This window comes from Phascolarctos cinereus, unplaced genomic scaffold (genome assembly GCF_003287225.1).
Source record: "Phascolarctos cinereus isolate Bilbo 61053 unplaced genomic scaffold, phaCin_HiC Scaffold_2;HRSCAF=192, whole genome shotgun sequence".
In the NCBI taxonomy this organism is placed as follows: domain Eukaryota; kingdom Metazoa; phylum Chordata; class Mammalia; order Diprotodontia; family Phascolarctidae; genus Phascolarctos; species Phascolarctos cinereus.
In genome coordinates, this window is record NW_027555625.1 from 231731231 (window position 1) to 231752022 (window position 20792).

The window sequence follows — 20792 nt, forward strand, 5'->3', positions numbered from 1 at the left end:
TTGTTAATAAAATATTTCTACCTTTCCTTTCCCCTGCTTATTCTCTGATAAGAGGTTTCCTTGAGTAAGAAAATTATCCTAGAGATCAGCAGGAAACTTGCATAGACATAAACTGATCTACAATCAACTTTCAATTACCCAAGAACCGGTCATATAATTTTCAAGTTAGCTAAAGGGTTACAGCAAGACTTGATATAACTTGGTGTTGCTTGGTGGCTAACAATTGGTAGGCCAGTGCTTGCATTAATTCAGATAGATATACCCATCACAACAGAACTACTGACCATGAAGCCAACCTAAAAAGTGGCAATCTATTATCCAGAACTCATTCCCCCAAATTCCTTTGTAACTATGCTCCCCTATTCCTATTTGTGCTCTATTCCGGGCTCTTCTCTGCTCTATTAATCAAGAATTCATCAAAATACCTACTATGGACCTGGCTAGATAGGAGGAGCTGAAAATACAAAGGTGTTTGCATTCTCCCTCCCTTTCCCACTTTATCTCACCTAGTTTCTATGGGATCAAATAACTCTAAGCACTGACTCCATATTTCCAACTGCTTGCTGACATTTCCACTTTGATATCCCAAGCACATCTCAAACTCAATACATACAAAACAGAACTAACTCATTACCTTACTCTCAAGGCTATCCCCTTCTCCTAACTTTCCTATTTTTGTCAAGGATATCACCATTCTTCCAGTTACCCAGATTCCAAACCTTGGCATCTTCCTCAACCCTTCACTCTCACTCACCCCTCCACATCTAGTCACCAAATCTTGTTAATTCCACCAATATTTCTCCTGTCTACTCCCTTTTCTGTTTATACCACAATCACCCCTAGTTCAGGCCCTCATTTGATCACCATTCACCTGATCTACTGCAATAGTATCCCAACAGAATCTCCTCCTCCTCCAATCCACCCTCCACAAAGTAGTCAAACTAATGTTCCTAAAGTGCAGATCTGACCATTTTACTACCCTGACCCCTTCAGTGGCTCTTCATTGCCTTTAAGAAAAAAATCTATTTGGCCCTTTACAATTTGGCTCCAGACTATATTCCCAAGCTGATTACACATTACTCCCTCTCACAAACTCTGTTACAGCCAAACTGGTCTATTTGGTGCCGATAGACAATGTTCCATTTCCAGCCTCCATGCTTTAGAACATGCTGGTCTGGCTCCTCATGCCTAAAATGTTCCTCCTCTTTACCTCCACTTCTTAGAACCCCTGGGTCCCCCAGAGATTGAGGCTTGCTGTTGATACCAAGTGTATCTGGAATCTAAATGCACTTCAAGGGGGGAAAAAAAGTCCAATTATCTCTATGATACCCAAAGTCAGTGGTCAAATTGGAAATATATTAAAGATGTCCTGGGAAAAGATGATGAGGGAAGACTACAGAAAATAGGTACAACATCCAACTAACAATCTAAATTCATGCAGTCACAAATGACAGGCTGAGAGGCCAAAATTTTGGTGGGATGAGTCTAGTAGGAAATTAGAGATAGAAATGATGAACATGGAATCTTTGATTCTGGGAGTCAAAACATCTGCACTCATCTTTGTAAGAGATGACAGAACCAATTTTAAGTACACACACCCAAATCACTGTGCCTCTGAATACTGTTAATACCACCAAGCCTAAAAACCCCGGAATTTCAAGCCAGCCACCAAACAATGAAATAAGAAAGCAAACCCGTAACAAAATCATACCACTTCCTCCTATTCCCACAAGAAAAAATTTGCAAAATGAAGGAAAATCCTGTAAGCCCCTCGAAGACCGTGAAACTGATGAATACTGCCACAACAGCAGCCAGCATTCCTTTCTTTCTGATAAAAGTTTTTACAACAAAGCTGATCTTTGGTGGGAAAAGAAAAATAATTAAAATGAAATTGTCTCATCCCCTCTACTGAAAGCTTAAAAAGAGAAATTTAGTGCAAATCAAAACAACTCTGAGGTACGACATCACACCTATCAGATTGGCCATGATGACAAAACAAGAAAATGATAAATGTTGGAGAAGATGTGGGAAAATTGGAACACTAACGCATTGTTGCTGGAGTTGCAAAATGATCCAACCATTCTGGAGAGCCATTCGGAACTATGCCCAAAGGGCTATAAAATGTGCATACCCTTTGACCCAGCAATAGCACTTCCAGAGCTACATCCCAAAGAGATCATACAAATGGGAAAAGGACCCACATGTACCAAAATATAGCAGCTCTTTTTGTGGTGGCAAAGAATTGGAAATTGAGAGGATGCCCATCAATTGGGGAATGGCTGAGCAAGTTGTGGTATATGAATGTAATGGAATACTGTTGTGCTGTAAGAAACAATGAACAGGCTGACTTCAGAAAAACCTGAAAAGACTTGTATGGTCTGTTGGTGAGTGAAGTGCGCAGAACCAAGAGAACGTTGTACACGATAACAGCCACACTGTACATGACTAATATTAACAGACTTGACCCTTCCCAGCATTACAAGCATCTAAGACATCTCCAAAGGCCTCATGATGGAAAATGCTATCCACATCCAAAGAAAGAACTATGGAGTCTGAATGCAGATCGAAGCATACTATTTGCTATTTTTTTTCTTCTGTTGAGTTTTGTTTTCTCTTTCTGGTGGTTCCTGCTATTGGTTCTAATTCTTACTTACAAGATCACTAATGTGAAAATATGTTTAAGAGGAATGTGTATGTATAGCCTATATCAGATTGTGCACCATCTTGGGGAGGGTGGTGGGCAGGAAGGGGGAGAAAATTTTTAAACTCAAAAGCATATGGAAGTGATTGTTGATAAACCAAAATAAATTCATTTTTAAAAGAGAGAAATTTAGCTCTTTATTAACAAGGTATGTATGTACCTCCCACATTACACCCAGGTGGATTCTGAGGTTCAAGAAGCTCCCTTTCCTCATCTTTACTTGGAAGATATAAAAGGCCAAGAAAACTTCTTTTGTAATGGCCTAGATAGAAGTCACCAGACATACTAAAAATCAAAAGGCTCACAAAACCCTATTAAAAATTCAAAATGATAATGTCAGAGGCTGTTCTACTAACCTAGAGACTTCTCTAATGAAAAGTCTAAAAGAAAGTTTCCTAAAATATGAAAAAAATGCCACACCTCCCATTCTCCCTCAGAAAGTATAATACTCTTGATTGCATCAAGTTTTTTGCCCAAAAGAACTTGCATTTGGTACTAAAATTTTACTTGTGACCATGAGATGGGCAGGAGAAAAGTCTATCAATGCACACCCAGAGAAACATGCCGCAAACTTATGCTTCATTCACCCACACTTCCACCAACTCTCAAAACACTTAAGATCTATCCCTTATTCCAGTGTCAAAGGAATCATTCATATAACTGCATTGGGCATTAGTGACCTGGCAGTACTATAAGTCATCCTTCAATTTTAATTAGCATTTGTATATTCACATAGCTTTTCAGGGTTGACTTTATATCCTCCTGGCAGGTACTAATCCTATGAATCCATAATGATTTGCACAGAACTTTAAAACATGCAAATAAGCTGGGAATTGGCTGTCACATTCAGGACCACTGCTCCTTCCATATCGTTCTCTGATCCTGGTGCTGATCTCTCCTATTTCTCTGTCCCAGCAGGAGCCTTAAGCCAGGAACACTCCTTAAGAACCTTGTCCACCTTCAGAGCACAGGTACCGTGGCACTTCTTCCATAAAGCCTGCTCTGAACCCTGCTAGCTGATTTCTCACAGCTTCATATACAGCACAGCACTTATCACATTCATCTTTGTACTTATCAGTCTACTTTGTATCATACTTAGTGATAGACACATTTCATCAACCCCAATAGAGCATAAGCAACTTGAAAAAAGTCTGTCATTTTTCATCTTTGTTATTTCTAGTGCCTAGCACAGATGAGCTTAGTACTGGCTTGCTGAACTGAAATGAAATGTTGAAGGGACAGGTTCTCAAGTAAAAGCCCTCCACTGAATGAAGTGTAAAGGGGAAGGAGAGATGGCCTTGAAATCTATAAACCCTCCTTCCTCCTTATATGGCCAATAGATAACCATAGTCATCCTTTCCCTCATCTTACAGCAGAGTATCAATGGTAGTGCTCACCGTAGCTAAAAGATCCTAAGACATGCAGGGTAAAGGCACCCTCTACTCTATACAAGTTAGCCTGGAAAGGCCCAGACAAAAGTTACTCTCCCCACTCCCACCCCCATCCCACCTTTCTTTCTTAGACCTCACCTCATTCACTCATTTAACAAGTATCTACGTGTATAAGACATTCAATGTTCCAGGAGATGTCCCAGATGTTTAAACTTAACAAAAGAAGACAAGACATAAACAACACAAACTACTATACAACAAACTCAATTGCCATCCTGCAGAGCAGAATGAGAACATTAAAAAGGTATAAAATAATCTATGTGAGGCTGGAGAAAGGAATTTCTGAATTAATAAGTGGTTAGAGAAATATTTAAGAAGAAGAAATTACACTTGAGCTGGATACAGCTTTAGACCTAGAACAGACTGGAGAGATCAGTCCAACCCCTTCATTTTACATAAGAAACTAAGCTAGGAGAGGACAAGTAATTTGCTCAGGGTCACACAAGTAGTAAGTGGAATCTCTTCCAAGAGAGATTTCAAGAGGAGAATCTCTAACTTCTATTCTTTCTTATTGTCCTCTTCATACTCTACCCTCCAGCCAAACTTCTCTCAGTTCTCCAAACAAGCCCTGGGTTTTACCAACTTTCAACCTTTGCTCACATTACCCTATTCCCTAGGCCTGAAATGTTCTCCTTATTATACCTCTTCATCAGCTCAAGTCCACCCTCTAAAGCCTAACAAATGCCAACTTCAATTCGACATGAAGGAGTTGCCTGATTCCCAGGTGGTAATGAATGACTCTTCCTCCCTCCCCCAACTCACACAGCTCTTTGTTCCACACCTCTCTCCTGTAATCTTAGATTACAGCTTGTTTGTGATTTACCTTCCTAATTAAAGCCTGCATTGCAGAAGAGGAGACCAGAGATTGCGCCTTATCTAAGAATAGGCCCTAGGATTACCAAGTGACTGCACACAGTACGTGTTTAATTTATTTTTTAAGTGATTATCCTCAGCTTCAGATTTATATAACTAACCACAACCACTAACTTCGGTCATGATTAGAGACAAAATCAATGAAGGTATCCAGGCTTATAAGTTTTCCTAGTCCATAACAAAAAGTTTCCTAAAATGATTTTAGTTTCCCTAAACTGAGTTAGAAAGTTTCAATTTCCCATTGAAAGAAAAGTAAAATCAGGTAAATAAGACAGGTTTCTTTTTTCTTTACAAGAGATTCTACAATATAAAACCTTGTGAATGCCAGTTGTCTAACAATCACAGGTCCCTCTCTACCAAAGATGACTGTACAATAAAAAAATAAATAAAAATTCAGTGTCATCCACACATACAGATAAATCAGATTAAGTGAATTTGCAGTCAAGACAGTACAGTCCTTCCCTCCCAAAAAGAGGCAAAGGGCTATAATTCACCATGTCTGAGTAAAAGCTTAACAGGTTTTACATGCTCTATCATTTATATTTCCTCATTCTTTAGCTCTCTTTTCATTTCCTGAAGACAATATCAACTAAAAAATTTGTCACAATCAAAAACCAATACCCTCCTTGATCCTCCAGGTCTCCCAAGGCTAGGCCCACAGCCTGCCTTTACTTATCATCTAAAAACGAGTCTGTCTTTGTCACAGGGGAACTGTGCAGAGGTAAGGGAAGGTAACAGAAAGATCTGTTAAATATTCTTAGTTAACAAAGAATTACCATATCCTACATGGATTACCATCTTTTCAAGTAATGAGAATAGAATATATTTAATACTAAAATTCAGGATCATGTTTCAGATCATCATTCAGGGTATGATAAAACTTAGAAGTGTTAGTTAATAGAGCTTTCTGATTGACAGATCTCAGTTAAAACTTTATTCTTCTCCCCTCCCAACACCTCCCATTCAGCCTCATTGGGTCTCCCTTCCTTTCATAAAGGAAGTTTTTCAACACTTCACAAAATCCTAGTTTCATGAATGTTGACCTCTCCCCATGAAAACTAAAACCACCTCCACCCCCTTACACATAGCTTTCCTAAGCTTCTGTACCTCCAAAAAATTATCATCTGGTATCAAGACTTCTGGTTATTGATGAATCTTCCACACTTACTCACTCTGATTCCCCAGACAGATTATATGCAAAGACCTTTCCAACCTATCAAGATGTGCCAGAGCTTTCACCCATACATTACTAATTTGAAAATCCAAGGTCACTTCCATACCTTGAGGAGGTACTTCTACTATTAGTAATAATAGTGCAATATTATCCTTGTTTGACATAAGACAAAACAGCCTCCAAAAGTTAAGCGTCTTGTCTATTATTGTCACAAAGCTACCAGAAGGTAGAAAGCAGCTCAAACCCAGGTCTTCTGAGTCCAAATCTATTATACCAGGCAGCCTCCAACTTACTTAGCTAAAATAACCTTTCCCAAATTACTCTTGTAAGTCATAATCAACTAGGAAGCACTTTCATCCACACTTGCAATCTGATTTTCCAACACTTCTCTCCAGCTTTCACGTAGATGTCAAAGCACAAAGATGCACATTTGGAAACAGAAAACATTAAGACTTTGGTTGCTATTCTATCAGTCATGCTGAACAAAATGAACATCATCAACCAATGTGTTGTGTAGAAAAGCCATGGGTTTCACTAACACCTTTCAGTTGGTGATACTGGAACCATTCCTTTAAAGCATTCATAGTATTCACTGGCTCTATAAGGAAGGTATTTTTAAATAGCAAATATAGTTACCATTTGAAAGGTAGAGAAACATACATCAGCAATGAAACTTATTCAAGCATTTGGAAGAAAAGCAAAAAAAAAAAAACTAAAAGTAATCCCTTGTTCCAACTAAAGCACATTGCCTCAAAATGAGATCAATAATTTAAGTAGAAAATAGAATAAGTTGTCACTTTTTTAAAGGTAGTATTAGCTAACCTCTATATACAAAGACATGTTTAGAGAAAAAGACCTTGCTGGGGCATCAGGATACCAAGCTAAGAGCTTTTAACTAAGACTTCAGCAAACAGAATCAAATTTTAACAGGGATCACTAAAAAAAGACTGATATGTAAGATCAATCTAAAACAGTGTATCTCCAGATTATCTTCCTGACTTACTTACACATAACTCTCCCTCACATGGTCCAAGTAAGCTGGCCTATTTACCTCCCACACAGGGCTTTGCATTGTCTGCTCCCCACGCTTAGGATACACTTAGAACAGGCTCAACTCCCCTTTGCCTCTGAGAATCCCTAGCTTCCATCAAAGCTCAACTCACATGCTACTGCTTATAAAAGGCATTTCCAGATCAATCCCAGCCACCAGGCCCTTCCAAAATTATTGTGCATATATTCTGTACTCATTTATGTATCCAGTGCTTCCCTCAACAGAATGTAAAGTTTGTAGTAGAAGAGACTGTTCCATTTTTCTCTTTGCATTCCAGCACAAAGCACAGCACGCAGAACTCAGTAAGAGCTCAATAAATGCATGTTTATTGATATTATACAGAATAAAAAGAAACACAACTATAAGCCTTTCCCCAGTAGATGTGGTCAAAGGATATGAAAAAAAATGGATTTCAAAATAATTACAAACTGGAAATGACCATATGAAAATATGTTCCAAATCATTAATAGTTACAATCTAGTAAAAATGACAAAAACTGAAAACTGTCAATGTTGGGTATTACGCGGAGAAAGGGGGCACTATACACAGTGAGTGGGCTGTGAAATAGTTCAGGAGACAGCATTATGAAAGAAAGAAAAGTGACTAAATTGTCACCCTTTGACCCAGCAATTCCATCCTGTGCATATACTCCAAGGCAGCTGACGGCAAGTAAAGGTCAAATATATCAAATACATCACAGCAGCGCTTTTTTATGGCAGCAAAAAAACCGGGGGGGGGGGAAGGTGATTATCAATTAAAGAATGGCTGAAAAAAAACTGTAGTATATAAATGTACTAAAATATTATTGAGTAGTAAGAAATAAATAATAGGAAGTTGGAGAAACATGGGAAGATCTGTATGACTGATGTGAAGTGCAATAATCTGAACCAGAAGAACGCACTGAAAGAATACAACCATATAAATGGAAGGATCACTACAAGAAGCAAGTAAAAGGGAACTCTGGGCAAATGAAAAATCACTAACTCCAAGAATTGGATAAAGAAACCTACCTCTCTCTCCTCTAAGAAGAGAAGCCATGGACTACTACGGCAGAATGCCATCTAGACTGTCAGGTCACTGCTGAGGTGTTTTCTTTTAACTGTTTTTCTTTATTACAAGGGAGGGTTCAACTTGAACACTAGGGATTGAGGGAGAAGGTATTCCCAGAAATAACTGCAATGTAAAAACAAAAGATATCAATTAAACTTACATTTTTAAAAATAAGTGACAGTGGCATTTTATTATTAATATTAGGCACACCTGTAGTCATTACCAGGAAACTGGAATTAAAATTATTTTAAAGTTTTAAAACTTTAAAATTTGTATTCCTATCTGCTTCTTCATTACAGGATACTGTAAAATAGAGGATTTTTTTTTAAATCATGGACCCCTTTGGAAGTCTGGTGAAGCCTACGGATCCCTTCTTTTTTTTTCCCTTTTTTTTGCTTTTTGGTGAGGCAAATGGGGTTTAAGTGACTTGCCCAGGGTCACATAGCTACTAAGTGTCAAGTGTCTGAGGCAGGACTTGAACTCCGATCCTCCATAACTCCAGGGCCAGTGCTCTATCCACTACGCCCCCTCATTTTTGTTGTCTACATTCAAACTTTTTAAAAAATGCTAAATTTCAGTTAGAGATTAGTGAAAATAAAGACATAATGTTTTCCCCCACTTAAATTCACAGATTTCTTTAGAGTCCATGGACCCTAGGTTAAGAATCCCCACTCTAGGAAATAACAACTGATACACAGTACTTAAGATTTTGCAAAGTACTATCCTCACAATAACTGTGTGAGGTAGGTAGCCCAATTATTAATATTTCCATTTGACAGAAAAGGAAACTGAGGTACTTACTGTTAAGCGACTTGCTTAGTTAGCTAGGTTCACTCAGCATCAAAGTTAAGCCGTGAATTTCTGCCTTATGGCTCCAAGTCTGGAACTCTTTCCACACTACTGGTAATAGGTTCCTGTTGTAGCAACTTTGACCAACAGTTTTTTACAAATTGTACTGAAAGGAGCATGAGTTACATAATAAAAGCAACTCACGTTTACATGCTGTTTTGCAGTTTCTATATTGCTTATATAGAGCACTGAACTCATGAAGACAGAAATCCCATCTCTAATACTTCCTAGCTGTGTGACCCAGGGCAAGTAATTTAATTTAACCTCTCTGTGCTTCAGTTTTCTCCTCTGTAAAATGAGTGAGATTGGACTCCATGCTTTCTAAGGTCCCTTCCAGCTATAAATTTATGATCCTACGATTCTTCACAATAAAACTGAGGTACCACAAAAAGCACAGAGCATACAAGCATTTAACCAATGTGTGTTATATGTTCAATGAATTTAACTGAAGTGTGGTACAAAGAATTTTCAAAAATGATTGTACCTATGTTTTATCTTTTGTTTAAAAAAAAGGAATTTTAAAAAATCATTGGGAGGGGAGCGTAGTAGCTCTCTCAACTCAAAAAGGTCAAACTATCAGACCCAAAATGTATGTCATTTTATAGTCTTATACGTCATTCTTGATCTATTTTAAATAAATGTCTTTAATTCTTGAACAGGACCAGGAAAACCCATTTCTCAACCACAGCCAAAGGGAAAAAAATGAGGATGATTTGAAAATTTAACCAAGCCTCCTCTTCTACTACTACTTGCTGATTAATGAGAAAGTTATCTTACCATTTTTGCTTGCTTGCCTTAAGGCAAGAGTGAGGTAAGGGAAAGTGCTGTGAAAATGGGGGAGGTGAGGTAGAACAATACTACTTGTTAGTTTAGCTCAGTAACACTTCACGTGGAGGGACCTTAACTTCCCCATCTGTCAAATGAGGATGACATTTATCCTACTTAGATCATAGAGTTACTGTGAGAAAACCACTTTATAAACTGTAACTATATTAGGCAATATGTAATCTTTTATCACATGTTTACTAAGTGCCAGGGTGTATGGGGTGTTCAAGGTGGACCACCACATTAGCCAAGGTCTCTTCAGGGCTGTTCATCCAACATTAGTGTCTACTAGCACTCAATTCTCACCTGTGGCCCCAAGAAGCTGTAGCACTCATATCAGCCACACCTCTGTCTTGGCAGACAGGCTAAACCACATTGAGGGTAAATGACAGGCATCAAATCTGTCACTGATTTAGGGGGATGTCTACCCCAAGCATGTGAAGACTTCTCTACTCCCCCACCCCCACGGAATGGGTGGATGAGAACATTTTGTTCTAAAGGCCATGAAGGAGGCTGAATCGGGCACTGTAGCATGCTTATAATTTGGTCAGACATCAAAGATGCCAAGGTCATCCACTGACAGTTGTCCTGACTGTTGTCTTGCCACTGGACTTCAATGACTCTAGAAGACAGAGTGAGGCTGATGACTTTGTGCAACTCTGTCTCACTTAAATTCAATTTACTCAGGCATCGAGACATGACCCTGTGATGTCACTGGTCCTCTTCAAAAAAAAGGACAAAAACACCACAACTATGTGCCAGGCACTATGCTAAGTGCCAGAGATAACAAAGAAAGGTAAAATAGTAATATAAACAACTATGTACCAACAAGCTATACGTACGATAAGAAATTATCAACAGAGGGAAGTATTAGAATGAAAAGGCACTCATTTCTGCAAAACGTATAAAAAAGTGCCGCTAGGTAAGGCTGAAGATGACAATTGGGCCATTAATAGTCTGATAGTAGTTTTCTTCATAATTGAGAAATGTGTTTCAGGGATCTCCTCCCAAACAATGACCAGACAGTCTTTTAGCCTCTTGAAATTACCTGTTAGCTCTAGTAACCAGGTGAGAAGATGGTGGCAGCACCCTGTCTCTAATAACTGCTTACCCAAGCTAACAATAAAGGAATAGAAAGGGAAATCCAAGAAGAGGCAGCACTCTAAATTATTCAATGTGATTCCCAGGCTTGGGCAAACAATGAATTCACAGGATCAGCAGGGGGTTAGACTATAAACAAAAGTTCTTTCCAGCTCCTCAGGCTTTCTGGAATAAAAGCACTGTTGTACAAAGCAGTATTCAGGTCAAAAGGTAAAATTAATTTGATTTTAACATACAGCTTTAGCTGAAGGACTGAGGGTAAGGCATGAGTTAAAGTACAATCTCTCTAAGGCTGAGCAAAAAGGAAGAACAGAAGTGAAAAGAGTTGCTCTGGCAAAACTAAAGGGATCCACCCACCCAAAGCTCAAAGGGTGGACATTCCAAAGACTTAAGGTGTTCTTTCTTGGCAGTAGCCAAAACAGATTTCTTTTCAATTTCTAGCTCACATGATCAAAAAGATGCACTTTAGAGCAGAAATAGCTTGCAGTTTTGACATCTCACCTCAAAGGTCTAAAACAGGAAAAATTATATGGCTAAGTGTAATTTTTCCATTCATCTCAAAGAAAGGCTGCTAAGTCCAAATGATTATGTCCAGAGTTTGAATATGCTGCCGCTGCTGATGTCACAGGCATGCCAACCAATTTAAGCAAACTTAATATATGAAAAATCTAAATTTACCAAAAAATTATGAGATAATTGTTTTACAAAAGGAATCACCCATGTTTTGTATCCCTCAAGACCTAGCTCCCACTCTCCTTTAGGAAGCCTACTCTAGGTGCCATCTTTTTTTTTTCTTTTCTCAAATCCCACGGCCATTACAATCTATGACACAATTTAGTATTTAAGTTTGTATCATTAATTTTCCTGAGGTAAATCTTGTTTCCCCAACTTGATTATAAGTATTTATACTTCTCTATTCTGAGCAAGTTACTTAAGTCCTTCAGACTTCAATTTTCTTATTCTTAAGTAAAGAAAAGAAGAAGTAACAAATCCACTATTTGTTCCAGCTGTAATAAGGTTAGGTGCTTCTTATATCCCTGGCAGCAATTAGCAAGGCAAGGAACAGGCACCTACTCTAGAATTCCTTTACAGAAAAAGCTCACCTACTTTTATTTATCTAAATGATTCACCTATAACTTTCCAGGGACCTAGCTGCCCCCCATACATCAAGACACACCTGCCATGTATGGAAGCATCATCACTTAGCAATGGATAACTCTGCCCATTGAACCACACAGTCTACATAAGGTTTGTGGTCATCTGCAAGCATGCCTTGTTCACAGGGTAGCTGTAAGTGTTATTAACTTCCCTAAAGCAAACACCTTACGTGTTGGCTTCAAATCATGCTTTAACTTTGCTCCAACCTTATCAACCACTTTTAAGTGCTTCCTTGACCTACCCTCATAGATTTGCCTCCCTTACTAATTTTCAGTTATAGAGTGTTTATCCCTTGGGGCAAGGTGTGTCCAACCCACTTTTCTTAGTATAAAAATAAAAAAAGCTTTTCATAAGCAAGTAATCAGGAATTTAGCAATTTGTCTTGAGACCTCTAAGGAATTTCCACTCTCCCAGAAATTAGCACAGAGCCTAGAAAGGAAGGAACCTTTCTTCCTAATTCCCTCACCACCCTCATACTTATGAACAAAATCTAAATTCACAGATTTAGAGCTAGAAGAGACTTCAGAGATCAGCTATTTAATCCCACCTCCAAATTTTAAGATGAGAACTGGAGCAAATGCTATACTAACTAATCCATGAAGTCCAGAACTGAAATTGATATACTATTTGGAAACCTACTTTTACAGATCATCCAACTCTAGCACAATTTGACTAGGAAAGGAATTTCAACCCCAAACCCAAGCACATCATTTTGAAAATAGCTATTCATGAAATAGGTAACATCTCCCGGTAAAACAAAAAGCATCAACTTGATTTTACAACCTAAAGTGATTCTGCATAGGCATGACTGAAATAAAGTTGGCAGGGAAAAAATTTTTGATGCAAAAATTCATTCTTCTCCCCCCACCAAAAAAAAAAGTTTATAAACTAAACCACTGAGGCTTTCAAGGTCATATTTTTTCACCTCCCCCCAAAATTTTTTTTTCTGTTTCCATACTTTACAGTTAATGAAGTCTTACAGTCTGGCTAGCTATCAGACGCTGTTACATGATTAAGTTAAATGTCTACAGACAGTCATACATGTATATATTATACCTTATCTAGAATTATTTAAAAATATAAGATATACATTTCATAACTGACTATATTTCACTGGAAAAGTTTACCGAAGGTGGAAAGTCCAACTATTCTAGAGGCTTTTTGCCTCAAATGAGGAGACACAACAAAGTCAAAAGACCGGCTCAAAATCATCCAGTCACAGTGAGTTGGAGGAAGCAAGACTCCAATTAACACTGCCTTCTTTCCAACCACTATATTCTCAAAAGATAACCTTTCTCTAGAGGAAAACCATTTAACTTTTCTTTCTTTCAAGCAGATGACATAAGAGTAAATTATATGGAGTGGAGGGGGAAGGAAGGGTTAGTCTAGATAGATCTCATTTTGGAACTATACCTTAATAGCTTAAAACTCCAAAACTATGGGACACATAGTATTACTGATCCCATAGGATCCATGCCCCAACTAACTCTCTCCTAATCTTTTCCAATGCACTTTATTATTCATATTTTGAATCTGTACCAGGAAGACCCAGTGAATTATAGAATCATGACTCTCAAGTTCATTGATTTCACCTTTGTCCAAACAGCAGGCCAAGTTCAACCCAAGGAATTTTCAGCTTCCTAACAGACCATATGCAGAATTCCTATTAGCTGAATAGTCCATCTATATTACTCCTTCATTACCACACAGAGCCTTCTTAAATATCTCTCTCAGACTTTACATAGTAGTTACTTGTACACATCTTATCTCCTACTGTATTCTGTTTTGTATTTGTATCATAATATCAGTATCTCAGATGGATACTATGTGCCTTGTACGTAGTAAGCACTTAAATGTTTGTTAAACTAAACTGTTCACTGAATTGCAGCACTGCAAGTGATTTTAAAATGTGATTTTCTGCTTTTAGCAGTTTTCAAAATCTGTAACCTCAACACACAACATCACACAATATTATGTCCCAACACTTGGATTAAGAAGCTTTCACTCTATTAGACCACATATTGCTATAAAAAAGTTTTCTTCCTAGGAATTATAACCTTTTAAAAGGCACTGCCAAACAGGAGTAAGGAATTTTGACTCCAGCAAAATTTCTGTTAAGGGTAGGTCTCATTTTAAAAGTGCAAAGTATCTTTACTATACATACGCAATACTTCCTTAGGTCTCAGGGGGCCCAAGAGTCAAACTAAGTGAGGCAAAAAGTGCTATTTAAATATCAATGTGTATGGCTCCCAGCCCAGTTAAAAAAAAATTTTAAACCAAAAACTCCCCTTTTCCCTCCAAAAACCCCCTTGTTCATGATCTACTGTCTATAAACACAAAAATGTTTAACCTTTTAAAATAGTCAAATATCCATATAGAAAAAATGTGCAACTATAGCACTCCTTTTATCTCACTGTATATAAGAGGAACATACTCCCCACTTAGCTTCCATATTCTAAGCATTATCTTCTTTCAGAGTCACATTGACCAGTCTGAAACCATTATACATGAGTTCTTTTTTAATAACCAAAAATATCCTTAACTTCCAATGAGACCATGCTGACTAATGAAATCACACTCAACTAGATTTAGGACTAAAAATGCCTGAATATGCTGTGCTGGGCACCATCATAAACCTGGTGTTTCATGATCACGTTTAATAGGTTACATCCCAACAAAAGTTTGGGAGGGGAGCAGATCTCCTTATTCCCAGAAAGTCTCTAATGACTGTATGACCCAGCGCCACATCTAACAGTGTTGGCATTAGACCTCAGAGCTTCCATGTTAACGGTGTACTGCTTACCAACCATATTCCTACACGAAGGCATCAGCATCAATAGTTTGACATGATTCTTTGTTTGCCCATTCTGAACACGTGAACCACACATCTGAAAAGATAAATAGTCTTTATCCCTTAAACATATTTGAATTGGCTACAAAACCAAAAAAGTGTTAATGGAAGAAAAAACAAGAAACAGCAAAACAAAAATCCAGTAAAAAAATAAATCTATAAGTTTGACACTTTCTTCCATACCACAAAACTCAATTATAATTACTTGTAAATTTAATACATCATAAATCCATTTTAAAGGGCAGTTCAATTAAGGCATTTACCTCCAAAATGTTTACCATTCTCTCCTTTCAATCCCAAAGGATAAGGTTATCTTATCCTTTTTTAAAAAATATGTCTCTTATTACTAGAGAGCAGCTCAATAATGCTAAAAATGGACATTTGAGGCCTTAAGTCCTTGATGAGAAATCCCAATGTAGTAACTAAATTTAACTAGATTTAAACAAAAAGGCCTTTGCATACCTTTTTTAGTGTTCCCTTCTGAACAAAATTAAAATTCTGTCTTCTAAGGTTAAGATTTTTTTAAGAATCCAACACTTGCATCTTTTCTCAGTTAAAAGCAATATAGGAAAATTCAGGAACAATTTTAAAATGCATAGCTTTATAAAAAGAACCACTCTAATTCTCCTAACTCAAAAATGTGGTGTTAAGGAATTTAAGTAAATTTTAAGTCACATTTCTGTCAAAGAATTTAGTTTCCAACCTTTTAAAATAAAATAGGGATTCCAATCAACTTTTTTTAATATGGTTGATCCAAATACCACAACCTGAAATACATGTCACATTGTACACAAAAGTTGAAGGAATGAAGTGCTGCATATTTCCCTTTGTAATAAATTTCAAATGATTATTAGTGAATGGTGTCAAACAGGATACTGACTGATACCTACTCTCAAGTAGTATCACTAATTACTCAGCAATTTCTGTTCAGCAAACATTCTTATCACTTTTTCCTTTCCCTCCCTCCCTCTTCCCAAACACACAAAGTGGGGTACTTTTCCATTAAAAAAAAGCATTTTTGATCCTGCTAAAGCAAATTAATGTCATCCATTCCTCTAGAACATCATCAAAGGGTTCTCTAAAAGCACAAGAGCTTAAACACACACACACACACACACATACACATACACACACAACACACACACACACACACACACACACACACACACACACCCCTTACATAATCCCCAGTTGATAATATGAAACACTAATATTAACCATAAGGTGAAATATGCTTATTTTATTCAAAAGTGAGTAGGGGAGAACCTCCTGCTTTGCTGGAAATGTCTCTATTCAGCTAGTTCAGTGTTTGATAATTCAACAGAGGATAGTACCAAATACCATAGTACTAAAAAAGCATGTCTCTATAGCTAAAAGGTTTGCCCATCTTAATTCCCAACCAGTCCCTGGTCCCCTTCCTTTGCCCCAAACACTACTTTCCTCCCACCCTAAACCAAATTATCTTAAAGCTTCCACAGTAGCTTTCAATCAGTAGTTAAGAAAGTCAGATCTAACCTTTCCTCAGAGTTCACAAATTAATCTCTCAGTGCCTCCAAGTTCACTACTCCTCCTAAAAAGTGCCTATTTGGGGGGAGGAGAGAGTCTAAGTCTTTTCTCAAGGACAAGTTTTGCTTCCAACAAAAGGCTCTCATTCTTTTCTAGTAAATTTGCTTCTGGCTTAAGGGGCATGACTTAAAAAGTCTGTCCAGATCTACCTAACCCTACTTAAACACAATTAAAGTTTTCTGCCTAGAAAAATTTCCAAAAACCAGCAGGACAAAATGAATACCCTTCTCACCTTCAGTTCACCCTAGGCTTTTCTCCAAGCCCAAGAGCAAACTCATCTCATATGTCCAGGCCCCACCTCCACTACCCTAGCAGATACTGATGCAGCACCCCTAAACTTAGTCTCAAGGGTAAGCAATAGGGGGACTATAGATTATAGGAAGATATTATTGCCCAGAACCAGTCATCTCTCCATGTGGCTGGAAGTATGACTCCCCAAGAGGAAACTGGACAAGCCAAGGCCTCTGCGGAAAGGAAGGGGAAGCGAGGGTGGGGAAAAATGTGTGCCCTTGTGGGAGGGCAGAACTGACAGCACTAAGAAATATAGGGCAGTAGACACAGGATGGAAGCGAAAAGACAAGCGGGAAATCCAAGGCAAGGTGCCTGGGGTATTCCAAAAGTGGAAGAAAGGATTTTGGAGTCCGGCCAAGACCCAGCATCCCTCCGTGTGTTTGCAGGATAGTCAAATGCGCATGGATAGAGAAATGTGGGGAGGAGAGCGGACCAGGCAGAAGCTAGGTAATAGTCTGTTAGAAAGAAGAGGTCAGAAGTAGAAAGGGATAATAAGGAAGCCATAAGAGGAAAAGAAATGAAAGAAGGCTCAAAACAGATAGGAAAGGAGGGAGTGATAGAAGAGAAGTGGGAGAATGAGGTTAAGAAAATAGAGGAGGTTGGTAGGAGGTGGTAATTGCTAGGGGTTCAGGAAAAGAGCCAGCCTTAGGCAAGGTAATGGTTGGAAGAAAGGAGAAAAAGGGATGCAGGTGAGAAAAGGGACCACAGCAAAGGAAATGACGGTTGAAAAGGGGGGGGGAGAAGAAAGAGAAAGAGAGAGAAAGAGACAGGAGAGTTGGGAGATGAGGAAAAAGGAAAGGAGTGATCAGGGAAGAAGGGAGCTAAGAAGACTGGAGTGTAAGGAGGAAAGGACTGGGGGAGAATGAAGTAGCAGGATTGCGTTAGAATGGGAGACTCAGAAGAGGGAGAATAAGAGAGGAGGACGAGTGTAAGAGAAAAGAGGCAAGGGATGGGGGGGTCAGGAAGAGGGAAAATGGAGGTTCAGAAGAGAAAAGAGATGAGGGGAGTCAGAAAAAAGAGGAAAGGAATGGGGGTTCATAAGAAGAGAGGGAAAGGATAGATCAGGAGACGGAAAAGAAGGGGGGTCAGAAAAGGAGAGGGAAAAGATGAAGGGGTCAGAAAAGGAGGGAAGGGATGGGGAGTCAGGAGACAGAAAAGATTGCAGGGGTCGGAAAAGGAGAAGGGGGACAGAGGGGGAGTGAGAAAAGCAGAGGGAAGAGATGGGGGGTCAGAGAAGAGGGCTTTAGAAAAGACGAGTGGGAGATTGGATGTGGGGGGCCGAGCGAGGCGGAGAGTGGGGACCCACGCGGAGTGCGGGGTTCGAGCGCTGGGTGGGAGGGAGCCCTTTGGCGCGTCAGCCCCGGAGGGCCGGCCGGCGGAGGAGGTGCGCAGGGGCCGCGGCTTGGGGGGGGGGTTACCAAGGAGACGCGCGGAGCCGCCTCTGGGCCTTACCTATACCGGGCGCCACATACACGAAGTAGAGGAAGGTTGTAGACAGCGAGAAGAAGAAGAGCGCGGCCAGCAGCGAGCGGCGCGGGAGCCGCAGCCCCCGCCGGCTCCGCATGGTGCAGCCGGCCTGAGGGGGGCAGGGGCCGGGGCCGAGCCGGACGGCGGGTGAGGGCGGACCGACCGCGCCGCTGCTCACATCGGGGCCGCCTCCGCTCCCTCCGCCTCAGCCGCCGCCTCAGCCGCCGCCGCCGCCTCCTGGCCGCTCCGTGCCCCCGCCGCCGGCCGCCGCGGGCCGGGCCACATGAACGGGGCGGGGGCCCGAGCCGCCCCGGAGCGAGCGCAGTGGCGAGGGCGGGGCTGGGGCGGGCCGGGGGCAGGTCCCCGGAGGCACTGTCACCAAATTCCCCTTCGCCTCTTCTCCGGCTCAAACCCCCGACTGCGGCACGCAGGGGCCGTCCCTGGCGATTACTCACCCTCCCTTCCGGCCCTCCACTCCCTCCTCCTCCTCTCCTCCTCCTCCACTCCTCCTCCTTCCCCCTCCTTCCTCCTAACCCCCTCCACCCCACCGTCGGGATCCAGGGAGTGTCGCTCAAACGCTCTTCTAGAGCTGGGCGCCCCCCACCCCACCCCGCAACCAAGGGGCCGTCTGCAAAGTTCATTCCTGCTCCTCGTCCACTGCGGCACACGGGGCTAGGGGCGAGTTGGCCTCCCAGCCTAACCCACGGAGGTTTCCTTCAGTGCCCATTCTCTGAGCCCGGAGACCTGGGGGTGGTGGGGTGGAAGTGGCGGGAGATGGGGTCTTCTAACCAGAAAGTGACTGAAAAGCTGTAAGCTTATTATGAATCTTCCCCGGGTCTTTCCCACTACCTCTTCCCTTTGCGCTGTCTTGGGCGGGGGGGGGGGGGGGGGGCGCTGGTGAGCAGTCAGGGAACGTCACCAAATTACCAGATCCTGACGACCCTACTCTGCCCGCCTAAAGTGTGGTCCCGCTGGCTCCAGCTAAGCCCTCACGGAGCTTACAATTTATCTGGGATGACAATACCTCCCGACCAAAGCGTGACAGTATAGAACCATAAAGTAGAAGCATAGACTCAAATGTAGAGCTGGATTAAACAGTGCAGTGAGCTATCAGGAAGGGAAAGACCGATAATGGCTACCAATGAAAAAGTATTTATTGAAGGCTATTAGCCGTTTTCTTTAACTACAATGAATAGCAGAGTTTCATGATAAGCATGGTTTTAAATTATAACTTTTGCAATCCATGTTGTTTAAAATGTGCCGATAACCAATGCCCTAGATGTTTTCAAACACATTTGTTCATTCCATAATAGGTTAATGACCCCACTTGAAAAATCAGATTATAAATAGAAAACGTTCAAAGGTCAATCAATAAGTATTTATTAAGCAACTACTATGTGCCAAGTGTAAAAGACACTCGTCTTTTGTGTAAAAGACAATCTCAGCTATCAAGGAGCTCACAGTCTAATGGGAGGCAGAAACGTGAAAATAACTGTACAAATAAGCTATATGCAAGATCAAGTGGAAATGAAACAGAGGGAAGGCACTAGAGCATTGTTTTGTAAGGCAGAAGTCCAGGGCTGACTTCCAAGTCACTTTACTAGCTACCAGGGTCTTGGGCAAGTTACTTCATCATCACTGCTTTACCTATAAAATGAGGAAAGATAATTCAACATTTTCCTCAGGTCATGTTGTGTAGGTAACATGAGATAATGTACAAAAAAGCACTTTGTAAGTTCAAAATGCCATACAAATGAGAGGCACCATTACTATAAAGTACTTTATATTTTCTCAAAACACTTTCATGTTCATAATCTTATTAGATCCTTAAAACGACCCTGAGAAGCAGGTAAGGCAGGTATTATTATGCTTACTTGACAGATGAATAAACTAAAATGAAACTACTGTGATCTGATAGGGAACAGTTTCCCTGAACCACTTGGCCTCCCAGGCAGTGGAATAACTTAGTCAGAGGAGAAACATCAGAAGGACAGAAGGGACAGTGTGGTGTAATTGGAAATTCTAATTGTCATTGCCTCATTGAGTCATCTTACACAAGAAACTTTCTATCTGAACCTGGATTAGTTTCCCTATCTATAATAGGAGAATGTCGTATTAAATTATCATTAAGGGCTCTTCCAACTCTGGCATTCATTGTTCTAAGGTTCATTTCAGGTTTAATGTTCTGTATCCTAAGGACCAGTCCAGCCCTGATATTCTGTGTCTTAACTTCCTTCCTACACACATTTTCTAAAGTTCCTGTCAATTCTAGCATTCTGTGGTCTGTATTCTAAAGGCCCTTCCTGTTCTAATGACATTCTATGGACTCAGCCTCTCTTTGCTCTCCAGACCAGTGACACTATGCTCACTGCATTTCTGGAGGC

At 40.2% G+C, this 20792-nt stretch overlaps 1 protein-coding gene across 4 annotated transcripts in view; it reads right to left on the minus strand.

The window, feature by feature from the left end:
* The window catches only part of B4GALT5 (beta-1,4-galactosyltransferase 5), a 109386-nt gene that overhangs the window by 79926 nt on the left and 8668 nt on the right, over positions 1–20792 (minus strand). Inside the window, exon 1 of one of the 4 annotated variants that reach the window (XM_020984188.2) lies at positions 18394–18676. The exons of 1 other annotated variant lie outside the window; for it this stretch is intronic. In XM_020984188.2, coding sequence (XP_020839847.1) covers positions 18394–18505 — 112 coding nt within the window. In that variant the 5' untranslated portion in view covers positions 18506–18676. Of the gene's footprint in view, positions 1–8260; positions 8389–18393; positions 18677–20792 lie in introns of those variants that run through there. 2 more of the 4 variants (XM_078149869.1, XM_020984189.2) reach the window with 2 other exon arrangements.